This window comes from Pseudopipra pipra, chromosome 2, assembly GCF_036250125.1.
Source record: "Pseudopipra pipra isolate bDixPip1 chromosome 2, bDixPip1.hap1, whole genome shotgun sequence".
Taxonomy (NCBI): domain Eukaryota; kingdom Metazoa; phylum Chordata; class Aves; order Passeriformes; family Pipridae; genus Pseudopipra; species Pseudopipra pipra.
The window spans coordinates 46,536,942-46,557,695 of NC_087550.1; the positions used below are offsets into that span (position 1 = coordinate 46,536,942).

The following is a 20,754-nucleotide window of genomic DNA, read 5'->3' on the forward strand; positions in this document are numbered from 1 at the left end:
AAAGGGGAGTTCTGTCCACCAACATTATCAATCTTTTCTTATAACCATGTCTGAAATATTTCCAAAATTACATGTGCAATGGCTTTCCATCCTATCATACAGCAAATAAAAACACTTTACTGATACTTTTTTATTCTTACACCTTATCAGGATTTTTTTGAAGTCCTTGTAGGATACATGCTTAGGGTAAGATTCAGTTCATTTTATACAGAACAAAAATTTAGATGTGATGGTAAAAAGGCAAAATTGAAAGAAAATCCATAGGTAACTTAACATAAATGAAATTAGCTTTTGCTTGAGCACAGTAAACACTGTTCCATGGGGCTCCACTAATTACATAGGAATCAGTGCTATAAAATTCTACTACATCCTTTGGAAAGAAAAAAAAATCCTACAGAAATTCTTGACTAGTGCTTGGACTTTTCAAAATGCTCTTCCAACAGTTCCTGCTGTGACTTTAGGTACTTCAAAGTATATTTATGTCCATTTTGCTTTGCATCTGAAGACAAAAAACACAAGTGAGAACCTGAAAAGAACCAACACTAAATTAAGGAAAGTACTTTTGTCATTTAAGTCTTCTAATTACAAAATGTGTGCTTCAGTAATTACACCAATGAGCAAGTTGCTGAATTGTTGCCATGAAGAACAATATTTGATGGAGATGATATCTGGTGCCCTCCCCCCTCTTAATTAAATTCTTATTCTGGCAGGAAACCCAATAGAGGAGCAGCCAGTTTATCTCCTTCAGGTGCTACTGGGTGGAGAACCCCTGTGTCTGGCACTAATTTGGTATTATTGCTCCTAATGCTCTTGAATTTAGCTATCAGCACGGGTGGAAAACTCCTGAGAGCCATGAGAAGCTCCAGGCTCTGGTTACTTGGAGCCAGAAGAGAATGGCGATTAGCATGCAAATCAGTACAGGCTATTTCCCTCTGCTGAGGCCAAGGTTTATCAGGGCTAGTGGAAATCCAGGACAACGCCACTCTGGCATGCAAACAAGCACACTCGAAGTTAGCACAGGCAATGTTTTCTTGGCACTGTGTCAGCCACTCATACAGCAGGAGCTGGAGGTGGAACATGAAGAACTGCAGGTCACAGGTCAAGAACTGTGAAGCCACTTTTCAGCACAGAAAACTGGTGAATTTACTGTGGGGTGCAGATCTGAGGGATGCTCCACATTTAGCTTAGAAAGCTTTCTGTTCTGATGTACTAGCTGTGCAGACATCATTTTAAATTATCAGAGGGAAGAAGTGCTATTAGCAAATGAAAAAATGTGTTATCTGACAACCAGGAGATCTGGTTGTACTTTTTGACTCCACTTCCAGTTTTCAAGCTCTTCACACTCATATTCCTTCTAAGACCACTTTTCTCAAATTTAAGGAAGATACTCAAGTGATTTCCAGACAACCCATAAAGAAAATTCCAGTCTCATTCATTCATTACACTGACTCTAGAATTAGTGTGCTAATCGAATTAAATGCCCTTCTCTGAATAATTCCTATGCTCCCTTTCCCAAAATAACTGAGACTGCAGTGAGACAAGCTGAGAAGCCTCCTGGTAAGGCTCCTCTCTTTTTCTTGCCCCCACACAGCAACAGGAGCAAGCAGCACAGCACTGCCAGCAGAAGCCCAGCTAGCAGAACCCAGGGCTGCCAGGCTCCAAAGACAGGAGCAGCCCAGAAGCTGTGGCTGCCAGGCTCCAAAGACCAAGCTCCACTGCTGGATGCACTTATTTTGGAGAAGCCAAATTTTCACACAGCAGATTTTATTCCGCCGCATTTCCATTTAAACTACTCACTCCGTGAAACAAATCAAGGATTTCTCACGTACTTTTTGCAGCTTAAAGAATTCACTCTTTTGTTCTGAAACAAAACACAGAATTTTTTTCCTTATTATATTCATTTGTTAGTTAAGTTTACAGAGTGCTTTGAAAATGTCCTCAACTCATTCTCACTAGAAAAAACAGTTTAATGAGTTCTGGAATGCAGAGTTTGCAAACTGTTTGTGCCAGTAGCTCCCTCAGGGAAAAAGCTAGAGCACTCACTGACTGTAGAAACAACTGTCTCCACAGGTATGCAGCAGCTTGCTTGGTAAACTTACATTCTGTATTTCTTCCCTGAACCCCTTTAAGCTTTATAGAATTACATCATCATCCTTCTGGAGTTTCACAATAATAATAAAATGCAATAAAGAGCCACTTTCTTTCCTGCAGTTTCTAATCTTGTTTAGAATAACAGAAAACTAATTTCAAGAAACCACATCTTGTGCTGCACCTCTGACTTGCTTAATGTCAATATTCTTCAGTTTTCCAGTGTCATGCATTTCTCTCTTAGGAGTGGGAGAGAACACAAAGTAAACCAAACCAGAGACACCGTTGACATTTTAGAAAGCGAGTCAAGCAAGAGATTAAGATTTCAATTTATAACACTTCTGTGTTTTCATTATAAAATGATAAATAAATCTAGAACAGCAGGGAATGTAAATATTTTTGCAGTTGTTTAACTAAGGAAGAGGAAAGGAATTTAACATGCAATTAACCACTTACGTGATTTTAGATATGTACCATATGGTCTTCAAATTGCTTAAAGAAAAATATTTAATTCTTATTTATAAACTGTTCATGAATTTGAGCTGCATATAATAAAATAATTTAAAACTATTTACTCTCTACTCAGTTCTCTCCTCCCCACAAAGGGACTAAGGGAAGGGGGTCATGGGAGATAACAAAGAACACCAACATCAAAGATCTGTATGTATGATTTGCATTACTTTGCAGTGATTAAAATTTGGATTAAAAGACACAGAGATATGAAAATTGATTCTTTTTTGTGTTTTGACTGATCATATTTGGACAAGTTAAGAGACAATGTTACTTGTCTGTATTTTAACTAGTCTTTAAAGTGAAATACAAGAAACATGCAAACAATTTTCAAACAAATCCTTCACATTGTAACATGTAATTCTACACACATATACATAAACAGGCAACACCCTCCCTTCAATTACCCATTAATAATTTCTATTACTAACTAAGATTTAAAAATTCATAAGCCTGAGGTAAGTAGAATCAGATCACCACCGTTTACTTTGGGTACAGACTCACACTGTAGTCCAAAGTTTTTATTCTAATTTTCCAATTAAATCTAATTTTAAGTATTGACCTATTCTTTTAAAACAAACATCATGAATGCTGCTTAAGATAAGCTCTTACAAAACCCGAGAAATATCTTAAGCAATGTTGTAACTGCAAAATACATTTGCCGGTACAACTTAATCATGTAAATTATCTGTACCAACACTGGAAGATGAAATCACTACTTTTCTACAGTAACAGTTATTTACTATCTTTTGCTAGAGCCATTCCAGACAGGGATATAAGGGATCATGACTCTAATCCTGAATCTGCCACAAGCTGCAATATAAATTTAAAACTACTTTTTTTCCCCCCTCTCAGTCTAACTGCCACCTCTCGTGAAGAGAGAGTGCTAATAGTTCCTCTCTCTCGTTCTTTTCTGTTTTGACTGCAGGCTTTTCATAGGAAGGACAAGCTCCCACTGCACTTAGAGAGCATTTAATTTCAGGCTCTCTAGCCTGTCTTTATGGCAATGATCTATTCAGTTATATCACTATCAAATATAGCTCCAGTACTGCAATCCCAGGGGAAAAAAAGGACATATGAACCATGAAAAGAGAACTACATAAAACTAAACAATCTCTGTTTATATATTGGTATTTGAAATTATTATTACATAAATCTATGTAAGATCTATCTAAATATGTTTAAAATGTTACCTGGAGATGTATGCAACTATTTCCTGCACTGTGCCATGAAATGCTCTACTACACGGTAAATATGGCAAATACTATCGCTAATGTATGTTTGAGTTTCATGGGACTAATGCTTGCAAAAAGAATTTCCTTAAAAGTGCTTCATATCTTATGGTATTTGCAAACACTCTGCTCCTGTAGATAGTTGCCCAGTGAATAGTGTCATGTTACCACTGGAAAACAAATCTTCACAGTATTTGCTATCACCATTTTCTTTATCATAAAATGAACTCAACTCCACAAAGACAGAAACCTAAACAAACATTGAAAGGTGACTTTAAGAGCTTTTGAAATCCCAGCCTCTACTTTAATACTGACCTCAGCAGGGCACCAGTCTTTTTGAAATGGCTTTTAGCTATTAATTATTTATAGAACTATCACTTCCCCAGAGTTCACTGTGCACTCTTTTATTAATCTTTTCCTCAGACCCAGACTCTTCAACTTGATTTCATAGTATACTTTTTAGAAGGTTCATATGAAAACTAATCCAGGGATTTGCACTCTGTGTAAATAACTGTAGTTTCCAACATGGCAACGTAAAATATTACCTTGAAGGGGTTACACAAACTTCAAGAGGTTGAGTAATAACATATGACTTCATCTCTCTTCAAAACACTCAAAAAAGTGGAATATGAGCAACATCAGTACTTCTTCAAGTAACTGAAGACAGATAAAAAGTGGAAAAGCAATCTTCTATGAAGGCTCTCCACCTTTACTACAAAACAGTCTTCGTGATCTACAACAGTGCCTATAAGAGTGATCCAAGATCTACTGGGTGTCTGTTTCCCTCTTCAACAAATGAGGGGAAAAATTGACAAGAGTTTAAGAGATTGAGTACTAACCACAATAACATTTGCTGTAAATTATACCATTTTCCCCCTCCTATTATCTGCTCATTAATAAGAAACAAATAGTCACAGTCTCAATTCCAATTATTTTTTTCATAAAGGTTCTCACCACAGCATTTTCTCTTCATTAGTCAAAAAAAATCAGATTCCGTTAGCTTTCCTCATGTTTCCAAAAATATTATCTTTCCAAAACTGCACTCATGGCCCTCTGACTCCGAGAACCGGGACATCTGAGGTCTATTAGTATTATTAAAGACTGAGGCAAAAAAATGCATTGAATGCCTCTGCTTTTTCTTCACACCGTTAGTCAGATGACTACCTTCAACAAGTATTGGTCCAATGTTCTCTTTAGACCCCCTCTTGCTACTAACATACTTTAAAAAGCTCTTCTTGTTATCTGAAACAACGCTGGCCACTTTCAACTCTAATTGAGGTTTGGCCTTTTGTGTCTTCTCCCCACATAAAGGCTGAGAGAACTGGCATTGTTTGGCCTGGAGAAGAGAAGGTTCCAGGGAGATCTTACAGCAGCCTTCCAGTACACCTAGAGGGGCCTAAAGAAGCTGGAGAGGGATTTTTCCCAAGGACAGGGAGTGATAGAACCAGGGGGAATGACTTTAAATTGAAAGAGGGGAGGTTTAGATTGGACATTAGGAAGAAATTCTTTACTGTGAGGATGGTGGGGCACTGGAACAGGTTGCCCAAAGACGCTGTGGATGCCCCATCCCTGGAGGTGCTCAAGGCCAGGTTGGATGGGGCTTTGAGAAACCTAGTCTAGTGGAAGGTGCAAAGCCTGACCTTGCTTCCATAGATCATACTGTTTCTTTTTCCTCCTGAGCTTCACCAGAACTTCTCTGTTCAGCCAAGCTGGTCTTCTGCACTGTTTGGTTGATTTACAACACAGTGATTCAAATTCTTTGGATCATTTAAATTCTACTTTTCAAAATTTCTGCAACATTTATCAGCTGAAGGGGCTTATATAAATATTATACAACTGAAGGAGCTTCTATAATATTATAAATGTATATTTATGTATAATATGTATATATTATAAATATATAATATATCTAAATCATTAACAAAACCACAGAACTGCAGTAATTCCCGGACAGATTCCTGGTGACTTCTACTTAAAATGTCTCTGTTTGAAACTAAGCCTTCACCTGTTTTGCCAGCATGTTTTCTTTGTGTTGACTCAGCCGTAAATTCACAGTTTGCTTGGACAATTATGAGTTACAAGTGTCAGAAAGCTTGCTAAGTCTAGAGTCATCCTATCAGCCACTTCCTTCCTGTTTCGAAGGTCAAGCAATGTCTTAAGAAGAAGGAGGATTCTTCTCATCTCAGGTGGTTCTTAACAAAAGCGGGGTTATTTTGCTCAGTTGACTGTTCTCATTTGTACCTTTGAGCTCTCATTGTACTTATGAGCTGCTTAATAATTGGTTCTACTACTTCTTGACTGACAAAATCCAAACAATTAGTCTACAGTTCTTCTGCTTTCATAAGAGTAGTTATCATGATAGCACTACCAATTTTTCAGGAGTTTGTGAGTGATAATTCTTCCAGGTCACTGACTACTTTGACAAACTTAAATATTCTGACAACCTGACTACATCTAATCTAGTTATTCTCTCTTTTTCATTTCTTAATCTCAGTTCTTTTTCTACCCATCTCAAATATTATATGTATTACCTATCTAACCAAAATCCACTTATTTTTCAAAAAACACAGAGGCAGAGGTATAGAATATTACTGCTTTTTCTGACATTTATTGTTCTTTCTCCCACTCTGCTCTTGCTTCTTCAGTAATTACGGAACTTTATTACCTGCTCTACTTGCACTTTACAACTCAGCATTTCTAGCCTTTTTTGTTCTGAATTCTTGCATTCTTTAAGTAATTATCTCCAGTCATATAACAATTTCTATTTTTTATTATCTTAATAAAGTTTTAAAGGGCATCAGGATAGTTTGTATCTTTGGTTCAGTCTCTTGGATAACTACATAATGTCTTTTGAATCATCATACTTAGTTATGTTCCAGTTCCAGAAAATACCTGGCAGCCTTCCTCTTTCTGATGCACTGTTTTTAATCATTATGACTGGTTTTGGTTTCTAAGCTGCTTGAAATTTCCACAGTTTGACTTTTGGCTCATTAGCACTTATCCTGTATTCTGTTTTTCACAGTTTTATATGGCTTCTACTTTTCTAATAACCTCTTTTCTCAAATATTCAAACGTACAGGCTTTTTCTCATGCTCAGTTCTTTTGAGCATCTTATTGATTACCACCAAAAATTTTGTACCCTCATCCACCACCCACTATTTTTTTTTCAAAAGCTTTTTGCCAACAGCACCAATTCTACTTTTAGCTGTTCTTTTTACATTTCCTTTAACCTAGCTTTCTGTTTTGCTTCGGTTCTAAGGTTACATTAGTTTAGCTTAATAAATCTAAAACAAATTTAGGAAGGTTTTAGATAAAGTAAATATGAAATGAAATTACAGTTAAAAATTTAATAGGCAGCCACTACTTAGCATTCCTTACCAATAATTTTAAGATTTATGTGCACCACTTGAGTAAAGTTTTCAGAATTCAAAACCACTTTTACTGTCAGAGGTTAAGGGTTATCACTTATTTATTTTAAGACAGCTGCCTCATTGCTTGCTCAGTCTATTTACACTTTTTATATATCTTACTGATATTCACATGAAATTTTATGCAGAAACAGAGTTATAACTGCACATCAGTAGTCACTCCAAAAACCTAACAAGAAATCCAAAGACAACAGATGACACAAGGACACAGATGGCAGATTCTATAACAAGATATTTAAAACTGCCAGCCAGCCTTCAGTAGGCTGAGGAATAAGCCTGTTAAAACCATACTTTCCTCTTCACTGCAGCACCACTACCAACAGTGATCATGATTAGCACAGAACTGAACTTCAGAAATCACACTGTCTCTATTTGTGGCCTCCAGCTTACCTAACACAACTAAGCATGAAGTCACGTCACCTTCAAACTCCTAAGTAAAGGCTCCTAAGAAGGAAAAAAGCATACAGCTACTCTTTTGCACTCAGGTGTTCTTCAATAACAATAAAAGAGGCAGCTTTGGCTCATGGCGACCATGTGTGATGCAAAATTTTCTGAACTAGGAAAAGCTAGTTCTCGCTGTCTATTGACACTAACTCCTCTTCAGCCAACCAACCACCCAGATGTCTTTGCATGTGCCCTGTTAATGAAATCCTTGTATTCTCGGCACCCACGGCAAGCTATATCTTCCTGTAGTGCCTAACAGCCTCCCTAAGCAAGTAATCCAAGTGTTAGGTTGCATCTCATCCATTGATTCCCTTTGTCAGGAACACGACAGACACAACCACAGCAAGTTAAGACAAGGACTTAGGTGGAGCCTTCCAAGGTCAGGATCTCTGTCTGGGCAGAGTCCCCCCAGCTGCAGGAAGAAGACGACTAACAACTACATTGGTGATACACTATTTTTCATACATTTCTTCCCTCTAGGGCATCTCTTACAATACCTGCCTTGTCTTCTGTTGGCAAACTTGGCTGGCTAACATATTTGGTCTCACAGGTGTTTTGGTTTCTCCAAACACTATCAACCATAGGCCATTAAGAACTTTTCATGCTCTCAAAGAAACCTGTACTCTGGACAAAAGTATATAACCATAATTAAACCCGTAACCTGATGCACATTTTATGACATCAGTAATGGTGGTTCTTCTGAACTAATATGTATTTTTATATGTGAAAGCAAGAAGGTATATAGCAAATTATTCAGTGATCCAAAAAATATCAAAGGCTCCCTACATACCAACGCGTTGCCTCCTATCAAACGTAATTATAATGATGTGTGTGGGTTAATTCCAATACTGTACTTCATATTCAAGTACCACACAAGAAATTCATCTGTTTCTGGAAGAAAAGGCTTCGGCTTCGGAAGATCATGTAATTTTAAAAAATGCAACACAATTTAGAAGCGATCTAAGAAAGAACCCAGGTTCACAGTGACTCACCCTTCAAAACCATTTTTCTTCCCAGTCACAAGTCAAACCAGCATCTCTCACCAAACTTCCACATCAGAAAAGGTTACTACAATGGACAGCTAATTAATATGTAAGTCCATAATAATTTTCTGAACATAAGAATCAATATTTCAAACTAATTCTCAAAGGTATGATGACTTGGGCAGCTGGTGTTCACTTCATTACTGAGAGCTCTTTCCTATAACTGCAGGAGGCTGCAAACTCCACTATCATTGCAGAGCCTGTTTACCCTATATGTCATTTTTTGTTACAATATTGAACCAAAACCCACAGCAGGAGATAGGAATTATTATGCTTGGCGCAGTACTAACAATGGCATATCACTAAGTTTTGATGACTGTCTCAAAGGAAAGTAGTTTTCAAGTCTGAACTTGGGGGACAGGAGGGGACTAAGCAACAGCTCATGGGGAGAAACTTTGATCAAGTCTCAGGTTGATCAAAGGGTCACCCAATACCCAATTTTTAAAAGCCTCTCTGGCCCTCCTGGAGACAAAGGTAGAAAAGACATGGGGAGACACTCTAAAAGCAGACAGTGTTATCAACTACAAGGCAGGCCATAGTAAATGAAAACTGACTTCACAAGAGATGAGAAATAAGCTATGATTTGAAGAAAAGTTTGGAACAAAAGCAGAGTACTGAATTCCCCACAGTACACAAATTTTGACACCAAGTACATTCAGGAAAAAGTGGCTAGAAAAAGTGTGGGCATTATTATTTGGTTTATCTTGCTTTCTTAGAGTCAAAAGGAAGACTGATTGCTTTTTAAAGGTATCGCAAGTACTCAAGAATTCAATCTGTGCAAAATTTCTATTCATTTTCCAAACTCAGTAACACAAATCTCCTCTGGCAGCAAAACTGCCAGACACTACAAAAACAGGCAGATACATTTCCTTGCCCCCTGCCTGGCAATCGTAAGCTTCCAGACTCCGTAATAGAGCAATGAAATCCCAGTGGAATTTTGTCATCCAGGAGACAGCAGTAAACCCTGTGTACTTCTGAACAGATAAGCAATGGTCAGACAGGAATTGAGATTTGCATTATTTAGAAAAACAAAGTCTTGTGGAGTGCTGTTTCTCTTTGCTTCTATCTGACTGCCTTTCTGCCTTGCATGTGGCACCAGCTTCTGACTATCCATATCAACACAGCCAATGTAAATACTACTGCCTGCAATGCCAATCCCAATGCCTGTAAAACCTATTTAAATACAGACTTCAACAGGAAGACTTCAACTGTTTTTGCACTATCCCTCCTACTGTTGGCACATAACACATAATATTTGATGAGGATGATGCTTAGGTTTACCTTAAATAGGTATCACCACACAGGCACATCAGCATTTACTTATCAGGTGAAGTTTATATGTCTCATTTTGAAAGTACTGTAACAAAAAGATGCATGCAAATTGTCCTATTATCTGAGCTTGTGCCCCAGAATGACAGGAATTCATCTGCTGAAGATATATGCTGTGGATCTACTTCAGTAAATGAATCTGCCCAGTAAGATTGAAGCCCAAGCACATTCAGAGGATATTTACTAAGTTTACTTGCCTGTCAAGAGCAGTAAGAGGGAATTAAGGTTCATCAGAAAGAGATAATAATGGATGCTTGCAGCCCTGACAGATAGTGCTACTACAGAAAAATCACATTAATGCAGTTAAGATCTTCACTAAGGAAGAACTACTTTTACCCAACGTGATTAACTTAACATATACAAGCCTGACATAGCAATTCATAGCTGAATCTAAATGTATAGAGAACAAATTAAAAAAAATAATCAAAATACTTTCTTTTCTCTGCCAGCTATCTATGTACCTAGACAAATGGTAGAAAATAAAAACTGGTCTCTCTTGCTGTATTTCAATGTCTACCTCTGAAATCAAATGAAAGGAAGAAATATATTCTCTTTGCTTAAAAACTCCAACTTTCACTTTCAAGGCTTTTATTTTTTTACCTGAACTACAAGTTAAACTGCAAGCATATCTTAAGTTTGGAAGAAAGAACAAAAAAGAACAGCAAGACAAATTACAGACATTAATTACTCAACAGAGCACCAATGTTATTCTAATGCAATTTTTCACTATGTTTTACTGAAATTTAAACTGTATTACAGTTCTTGACTGGTTCTTGACACTAATTCTACATTCAATAAATAAACACAAGCTTTCTGACAACTCAAAAGTTTACAGTACATTTTGCTAGGATAAAGTTCCAGGCCAAAACTTGCTGTCCCACTTCATAATAATCATAGCCTCACTACAAGATATTACAATCTTTTGAAGGTAACAGCTAAATTAAAATAATTTTAAATGAACAAAAAACATAGGCTAACTTTCAAAGCCAAGAACTGTTCCATTCACCAGATGACTAACACCTGGGGAGGAACAGTGTCAAACAACACTTATAAAAATGCTAAGAAGTCAGACATCCTACTCTGAAGATACTTCACTTCTGCTTCTGTGGCTCTGCCAGGCCAGCAGTGGCAACACAGTTTCAATGAGGAAATGGATCTCCTAACACCCTTCTCAGAGAATGAAAGGCACATTTTGCAAAGGAGAAAAGTACATTTTCTGAGAAGCAGAAAGAGAAAAGGCATTTGGGTATTCTGAGCAAACTGTCAAAGAGTGACTGGGGGGCCATGCTCCTGGGAGGAATTCAGCTTCAGACAGACCAGGAAATCCCGTGATTATCATCTATGAAAACTGCACCTTTGGCTGCCACATGAAGTACAGAACAAATGCATGACTATTCATGATGAAGACCAAAATTACATACCTCAGCAGAACTCAAGGCTTTTACACTTTCAGATACCATATGAAAGGAAAAATGACATGACAAAGGTCACACCAACACAGTGAGAAAAACTCACTTCCAAGTCAGACTTACTCTCATGCTGACACTGACAGCATACAAACACCAACATGCAGCACAGTGTTTTGTTGCCTTTTATAAACAGCCCTTTGAAAAGCTGGAATAAGCTCTCTTTCCAGTATATTGTTTCCAGTGCCTTAGTAAGAAAATAAAAGGCAAAGTAGTGAAGTTCACCGTGACAAGGCTACACATGTACAAAAACAAGTACATTACCTAAATATTGATTTTTAGCTGAAAATTTCCAATACCATACTCTCTGAATAAAGTGACTAAAAGAAAGAAAACTTTCAATATAACAATACAACAAGAAGCATGTGAGTGTGTGGGGCAAGGGTCAGGGATAGGTAGGGGTATTAATATGCTATCAAAGAAAAGGTAGTTCACACAGTTATTCTGTTTCTACTTACTGTATTGGGTACATACGGCAAACCATAAACCTTCTCCTGTGTCTCCTTTAAAATTTCCGTAGTTGACTTTTTTAGAGGGTGTTTACCATGGTAGATTTGGTCCAAGACAGCATAAAATACCTGAAGAAATAAAATACATATTTGTCTTCGGTACATAGTGTTGGCATTTGAAAAACCAAAAAAGACAAATAGAAAAGAATGTGAGAGATGGACTAGGGAGAGGAAAGAGTTTAAATTCACATGGTTTTGTAAATCTTCTATTTTTAGTATAATGCACAAGGAGAGAAGCAGGTTTTTGGATGACACCAACCACCACCATCATGACCGCATTTTTAAATAAATTAGGACCTGTCCCTAAAGCCGTCCAGCAATTTCCCTTCTCAAAAAGAGTATTTTTAAAGATATTTAATTTAAAAAAAAAAAAAAAATTTAAGTTATTTATTTTAAAGTTATTTGAGTGGACAGAGCAAAATAAACTATTTCAAGATGTGTGCATGCAGCCATGAGAACACTTCACACCTGCAGGGGCAAGTTACAGCCTGGGCAGTGAACATAAGAATTATACAATAACAGAATCATTGAGGTTGGAAAAGACCTCATGATGATGAAGTCCAACCTTTGGCCTAAAAGCACCATGCTTTTAGGAGCTGCTGATGCTACAGAGTTTCTGCTAGAGCCTTTGAACAATGTAGTACTAAGGCAGATTTTTGCTTTTATTTTAGCTCTCACCATCAGAGCAATAAGCTGCTAGAGTGCAAGCTTAGCCTGAGATCACACTGCACCAGGAGGGTACTTTGCCAGAAGTAAGAGCTGCTTCATAGGCAATTTTCATGTAGAAGCATGTGAGCTACAACAGAACACAGGCGCAAGACTAAATTACTGAGGTGTCTAGAGATTGGGACAGCAGCACGAGAAAAAGACTTTTCAAGCAAAAACAGCAAAGCAGAGTATTTGGCACTTAAACAGCAAACATAAAACAGACATGGACAGAAGACAGTGCTAAGGCTCTGTGTGTGCCATCACTGAAAATAATTGCAGCTTTTTTTCTTTTTTAACATGAAGACTTCCTATTCTGTGGAAGTGCAGGAAAGACAGAAAAAGAGGACACCCACTGCTGTGCAACACCAGATATTTCTAAGAAGTCTGATGGATTTAAGGGAAGAGTTCAGTTCAGGCCATCCTGTGGTAGTCCCACTTCATAGGAAAATTGACAGTAGGGAGCCTCAAAAAGCTTTTGTGCAAGGAATGAAGCAAATAATTAGCTAGAGACTCAGGCCCAGTCACACTCCCAGGGCCACTGCAATGCCATCCCCAGTGACATAAATACACTGTTCCAGGAATTATAACCATGAAATTTTATGGAGAAGAAGTCGTTTGGATGTTTTATGTGATCTGAGTAACACAAGCCCCTCAACCTCTGAAAAGATTCTTTATTATGAAATTCGGGTACAAACCATTCTGAACTCTTCAATAATTTATCCAAATTCAGCATGTATTTTATTTGCTCTGGATGCAAAATGTATTTTCACCAAAATTGGGACTGTTTCTAGAGGACCATATTCCTTCTGTCTGAATAAGCTGCCTTTTAACATACAGAACCTGGATAAATCCTTTGACAGTGTCTCTTGCCAAATGATAAATGTGAAAATTGATTTTTTTTTTCCAAAAAAAAAAGAGGATTATAAGGAGAGGGGTGAATAAGCTGTGACTTGCAGGAGCTACTGGATTTTCTGCTTGCTTCCTACATGGCTAATGAGGAAAAAAGAGGTCAGTAAGACTAAACTTGCATAATCACCCATTAGTGGCACTGCAAGTTTTGTGTCCTACATAGCAACACTGAAGAAGACATCGCTCCTCTACAAACCCAGAGTAGGCAGCAAGTTATCTGCTCAGAGGATAACTCCATGAAGATGCAACACCAAATGGCAAACAATAATGAGTACTTTATTTTTTGAAACTAAAATTTTGCAGGGGTCTTTTTAAATTTTCCATCATTATATTGATAATGTGAAAAACTAAAAATCTAAAGATAAACCTAGACTGGACTGTAAAAACTATAATATTTTTTACTCTTATCTTAGAAGAGAAAGAGGTTTTACGATGCCTTTGCTAATACTTCTCATTCTCAGAGCTGGTCTCTAGAATCCTATTCAACATAGTTTAACAAAAGCTACAGCATTTATGGTAGCAAGGGTGACTGAGAATATGACCAACATCAAGTAACATGAATAGACCCAAAAATTACATGATGTAACAGTCCTAGAAAGCTCACTTTCTCCTGTTACCCTAGGCCTTTGTGACTCTGCAGGAGTTATTTCACATTGACTTCCCTCTCCTCTCTAAAAAACCCAAACCAAACAGGAACCTCAGCATCCCACAACAGATTTTAGCATTCAGCTTCAGCACAACCTTTATTCTCTTTTATCTATCTCTCAGCTTTGTTAGGACCAGTTTGCAGTTACTCCTCAGCGTTCCTCACAAGAGGGAACGGACTGCACTGCAGTGGACCTTCTCTAAAGTAAAACTGAGGGTCAAGTAGTTTGCGGTCAAAGGCGGAACTCAACTCACAGCTATGAAGTGAGGAAATGTCAGCTGAAGGCCAGTGAAATGGACTGCCTAAAGAGCAATGTGGTGATAGGGAAATGAGTCACTGAAGTCAGCTATAAGCTTTCCCTTGATCCTGGCACATGCAGAGTGTGAGAAGAAAGCTATGAGCCAGACCACCTGGACAGCACAGTTAAAAAAACCCCATGCCTGGAAATAAACTTGGATGAACTTTCTACCCATAAACATTCCCATCTACAAACCACAGCCCTGTGTGTTTACACAGGCCTTTGAAATGGGAAAGGGAGACACATCCCAGGACCACAGGATTTTAGGTGATATTGCTGAGGAGCAAGCTAATACTTAATATTAAGCAGTAGCTAGAAGATGATTTCTAATTTCAGTAAAACATGTTTCTCAAAAGACCTAAAAATATGAAAAGGCCATCAAATAGTTATCTCTCTTCATACTGTCTCTCTATTTTGCACTTACATTGATATTTATTAGTTTCACTTGATTCCAATTCTTTCTAGCTCCTTGTCTGCTTAATAGCGTTTATATGTGAACACTTATGCATTTTCCAGTGAAGTTACTACTGACTGAAAGACTCTGGGACTCAATCTGCCTGGCAAAAGCCTTAGGAGAAGATGCGTGAACTCTCCTATCTTTCCTCCTGAGTAACTGATTACATGACCTAAAGGAAAATTCAGAGGTATCATAGTTAAGAAAAAGCAGCAGCATTTCTTACTTTCACATGCCAATAGACTTATTTTCTCAACAGATCACAAAAGAACCTTCAGGTGTTTTCTGTAGTGCTGGAATATTTTTTAGCATTTTTCCTTCTTTTAAAGGTCAAATATGGCTTACATAGCATCTAGTCATCAAGATAGAATATAGTCTTTGCGAAGTCTGAAGGAAAGGTATTAGAATCATCATTCACAGTTTTTTCAGGTATATACACTAGTTAGCACATATATACTTCGGCAACCGCAGACTACAAGGTATTTTTCTTCAATTATTATACCTCTAAATCTGTATGAGTAACAGTATTTACTTCTACAAAGGAACATATTAGTTTTATATCTCCATGCAGTCAACTTCTCTGGGACATTTTTTCTGAATTAATAAACAGAACAGCCCTGCCATCTGTTTCTTTGAAATGAGTGCACACTTCTGCAGGTTTTATATTTGGAATCTTCAAAAACATAGTGCTGAAAGTAGGAAATGAATAATACTATTCAGTGTGGCATTGTGGTCATCTGGCATGAGTTGAAACGGGTTGAACATTAGTTGCACAAGAGTAATTTGAGGGCAAGCAGCCTGCTTAATCACTGCATCACTGCCAGCACCAGTCAATCATTAGGCACCCATAGGAATTTGAGCCCACCAGAAGTGGATGTTCTCTCCCCAGTTCTTAAGTCATGGGGTGTGGAGTCACTCCAGGACAGACCCTACAGGGGCCCCAAAAGCAGTTGAGGGCCAACAGCAGCAGGGGGACTGCACAGCCCAACACGAGCAATTGATGCGATGACCTCTCCTTTTGGAATTTGCCATCTGTCGCACCGCAGGACAGGGAGGCCATGTCACTTGGGAATATATCTGCGACTTACAGTGTTCTTGGTATACAAGCCCATTTAGCCTCCACACTGCCAATTTGGTCTCAAACCTTGACAAGATTATGGCAAATACATATTAAAAGCTGAAAGGAAATCTGTCAGATCTATAAATAGCTGTTATGGGTGGACACACCAGGAAAGAATGGGCACATGTGAAAGGACTTGATCATCACTTTGGTGGTTACTAATCCACACATGCATTGTGCACTCATGAATATAGGTTCACAATTAAGCATTCGCAGCACAAATTTTATTTCCATCTAGAATTTTTCTGCCCCCCAATAAAAACGTCCTATATGAACTATTTATATTCTTGCCCACATTCTTTCTAGATTATCAGATATCTCTATGAGAATCTTCCAAAGCCAGGAGTGTGCATTTCAAAATCAGACCTGCAGAGAGGGTGCAGTTATATTTGCATGTCACAGAGGTATAGCCACAGACAGCACCCTTCTTGTTGACACTTGCTCAGTCAACCCTGGCTGCTGACAGCCAGCACTGCACTGAAAGCATAATTCAAAAGTCCATTAGGTTTAACCAATGAAAAATACATGTATACATTGAAAACAGTGTTCAGTCTGGCTTTGATTAGTGTAACTGACGTGTGTACAATTTACAGGTCCACACTCCAGACTTCTGATTAATTTTAAATTCCTTCAAATAACTGCACAGAGCAAACTGCCAATATTTAATTGAGTTTTAATTTTAGATCAACTTCAGTTAACCACTGCAACTCATGCTTGTAGACAGGGTTGTGATCATTTGGGAACTCCTCAAAGCGAAAAATTACAAAAATCTGATCTTTAAATTTGTTTCTTTCTACATCTCAAAAATAATAACTAAACTTTACTAAGGTACTAGCAGAGTTATCTCACCTAAACACCAGGTTAACTGTAAAAGGAAAACTTATATGCTTCTGACTTAAGGCAAAACAAAGAAGAAAACAAAATCACAAAAATCACACAGCAGAAACTTCTAGCACACTAAATGCAGCCAAACTCGCACTGTAAAAACCCTTGACTGGATGCTAATGCTACTGTACACATCGGAGAATCGCTGTTGTACGACAGAAAAAGACCAAATACCCATTTTAGACAGAACCCTAACTTCCCTTACTTTCTTTGAAGAACAGCAACACTGATTGTTTATGTGAATGACTGATCAATCGCACCTACCCAGAGAAAATAAAGGTTTATGAATTTAGTTAGTTCTCCTAACACTGTGAGAGAGAAATCTTACATGCTTACAGCTCAGCCAGCAATTCCAATGTGATAAATCGTCACTTTCATAGTGCAGCTACAGAAGACAAGGAGCTCAAATCACATTGTAGTAAATAAACATGACGGTTTGATTTTTCTAAGGTGGCCTGTATCTCTCAGTCCTGCGACATTTTTATGATTTCAGGTATCCAATATGTCCTCTACTTCAAGTTCTCCGTAAATGATTCCATTAATTCAAGAATTCAATCTTAAAACACACTTGGGAATTCTGATAATGCAAACATTTTCAAAGCCATGAGTTTCATTATATTTTCCTACAGATTTAGGCATTTAGCTTGAAGCAGACAGCACAGAACACATTCAGAAAAACAAACATGACAATTAAGAAAAAAAACAGATAATGTGTCTACATTAAAATTAAAATTTGGTAAAATCATAGGAACTGAAATATGTTCTTTAAGTTCTGAATAGAGAATAGAAACTAGAATGCAAAGAACATACCTGGAGTTGCATATCAGCTGCAGCACACACCTTTTTGGACTCACACAGTCTTGACACCATGTTTTTGGGTAGTGGCTTGAATTAAAAAAAAATTCAGATCATAGAATTATTATACATTTTTAAACAGGATGGTAATTACTAGAAGAGGCTGAGGATACAAAAAAACTTGATGGTAATAAAACCACATTTGAAGTACTTTGCATTGAGGAAGGAAATCTCATTTGTGGAGCAAAGCATTAAACAGTCAATTAAGATATCAGCAGTAATTTACATAGCAATAGAGAAATCACTGTGTCTCTGTTTTTCTATAAATTGATGTCATATTCCCTTATATGCCTGTTAAAAATGTTATTACTATCTTTAGAGATAAAGAACAGATTGGAGCAGTTAAAGCCCTCCCAGATCACTCTGTCTTAACCAAATGAATTAAATAGGGATAAAATGACTAGGGTCTTGCTAAAATATTAAGAAAGGTACTACAAGTTGTACAATGTAATATGGATGCTCACTATTAAACCGGACTCTAAAATCATACCTATGCTTTTTATAGTGTGTTACAGTGTTTAAGAAATAATACAAGAAAGTCTATAGATATGGCAGAGCCATATGTTTAGATTCGGTGCAAATTATATGACTTCAAGACAAACAATGTTCACAGAATAAAAAATCCAGCTCAGAGAATTTACACATAAGTGAAGAAAATATTATGAATTAACTCTGTGGAATCTGGAACTTGAAGCAGGTAAGAAAAACTATCAAGTTGCATGGCTGTTTATGCAATACTTGCCAACGCTTTTAACCTCTTCTCCAAGTCAAAAGTTAGCTGGGCCAAGAATGGTATAGAACAACATCCACTATTTTGCCTGTCATATATGTGCACAGCTTTTAAATTTCAACACACAAAAATGAATGAACAAACATGAAGCCTGTCCTGCAGTATATCCTTGTTGGGTCAATGTTACCCTTCACAAATACAAAAAAAATTAGATTAAATTGAAAGAATGATACAGAGATCATTTATTTTTCCCTGAAACACCTTTGGGATCTTAATACTTAAGATTTCAGGGAAACAAAATTTTACTCCATAGAGTTTTTCAAAGATCACTACTGTTCTCTAAGGTATGTTTCTGTGAATGTCATGCACAGATACGCTGAGGTCTTGAACTCGGGAAGATGTACTGTTTCAGGCAACAGAAACTCTTCCTCCTTGCTTCATTACAATCTCACACAGCTTATTGATAAGCAGCTGAGTGAAGGAAAAAAAAAAATCAGCATGAGTATTTTACTTATCCTAAAAGATGAGCTCTTGGATAAAACCAGAATGCAACAGTCATCCTCCTTCCGAAAGAAAGACAGCCTTCACAGAGCTTTGGCTACAACTCTTTTAATTGAATAACCATTCAATTTTTTAAATCTAAATACTATATCCTTTACTTTGCATTCCACTTTTCCATCCTTCTCTTCTGAAGATCTTGGAATGAATTTTTCAGCATGTTTTTCATGGTAGCTAAAAGAACAGAATTCCCTGTGTCCCAAAGCACTCTTAACTCCTTACTGTTTTGTAGTAACTGCAATACATTACAATTGTTAACTATCTGTGGGCTTACTTTTGTAATCATGCTAATACAATACTGTCCTTGTAATTCCATCTCTGTGAAAAATGAACTCAGTTCAAATTTGAACAGCTGAAATGCTGGCCTTTGTTAAAGAGAGCCTCCAAAGACACACAAGCTTAAAATGATTTAGCTCAGACCTACCACATATCTGTGCACTTCACAAATGAAATTAAACAAACAAACACAGTGCTACAGAATGGTACCCATGCACCAGATTGTCTGCTTTAGCAGACCTCACTTCGGTATGGTTTGACTCATGAGCTTACCTGACTAATTCAACTTTAGTAACTAATTAACGCAGTCCCCTCTATTCCTTTTTTTTATCTCAAGGATTTTCTGTTTTGAGTTATCTTTAAGATGGAAGGAAAAGTAGGCTTGCAACTTTCTTGAAACAAACATTTTTGTACTGGCCAGGTTTTACAACTAAATTCAAAAGACTTGCTCCTTTTGCCAGAAGAGCTCACAAGCTTTGTCACTCCTCAGTATTTAACAACACAACCATCAAAAATGGACAGAAAGCAGACACAAGCTTTCTGTAAACTTCAAGATACTTTGGACCACATCCTCATGATCTACATCTAAATGTTGAATGCATCCTCATCTTTGAAAGCCTGCCAACCAATTTTTTTTCTGCAATGCTACTGAAATACAGTTTTCAACAGTCCACATGTTTTAATAACCAAAACACCTCTTCCCTCCCTCCTCTTCCCATAAGCATAAGCAACAATCTTAAGTGTGGATCATCAAGGACAAGTCCTTCTACAATTGGCTTTTATAGCAATGGCAATCATAAGCTCAGACTACACTAACAAGTTTCTCTGACGTAATTATGTTCAGTAGGAGTGTTAAAAATTACACAACCTGAAGTCTACCCGCAAAAACGTAGATGCAGCAATGCCAAAAGAAGGATGCTTTTTCAAATTATCTGCATGGCCTCTGCCACAGGCTGGGTCGGTAGAAAGCCTTCCTTCTGTCAACGTCCAGCAGAGCTACGTTGGTGTAGTTGTGGCAGAAAAGATCCTTCTCACACAGAAAAGCTCAGTCTCTTAATTCATAAGAAGAACTTCTCATACAAATTCTCATACAAAACAACATTTGGATTAAATGGTTTTACAAATTTCACATTTTAACTTTTTCATCCACCTTCCTTACTTCCCCTTGAAAAGGGGGTGAAGTGGACTCATTTTCTTTCAAATAGCTAAAAAAATGGAGGAAAAAACCAAAGATTGAATTTCCTATTTGCACAACAAAAAATTAAT

General features: G+C 37.4%; 1 protein-coding gene across 2 annotated transcripts in view; it reads right to left on the reverse strand.

The window, feature by feature from the left end:
* The window catches only part of MIPEP (mitochondrial intermediate peptidase), a 72,387-nt gene that overhangs the window by 14,672 nt on the left and 36,961 nt on the right, over positions 1-20,754 (reverse strand). For both annotated transcript variants that reach the window (XM_064645372.1, XM_064645370.1), the window contains exons 15-16: positions 17,880-17,954; positions 11,999-12,118 (exon numbers count right to left, since the gene is read on the reverse strand). In XM_064645372.1, the coding sequence (XP_064501442.1) occupies positions 11,999-12,118; positions 17,880-17,954 (195 nt within the window). The remainder of the gene's footprint in view (positions 1-11,998; positions 12,119-17,879; positions 17,955-20,754) is intronic.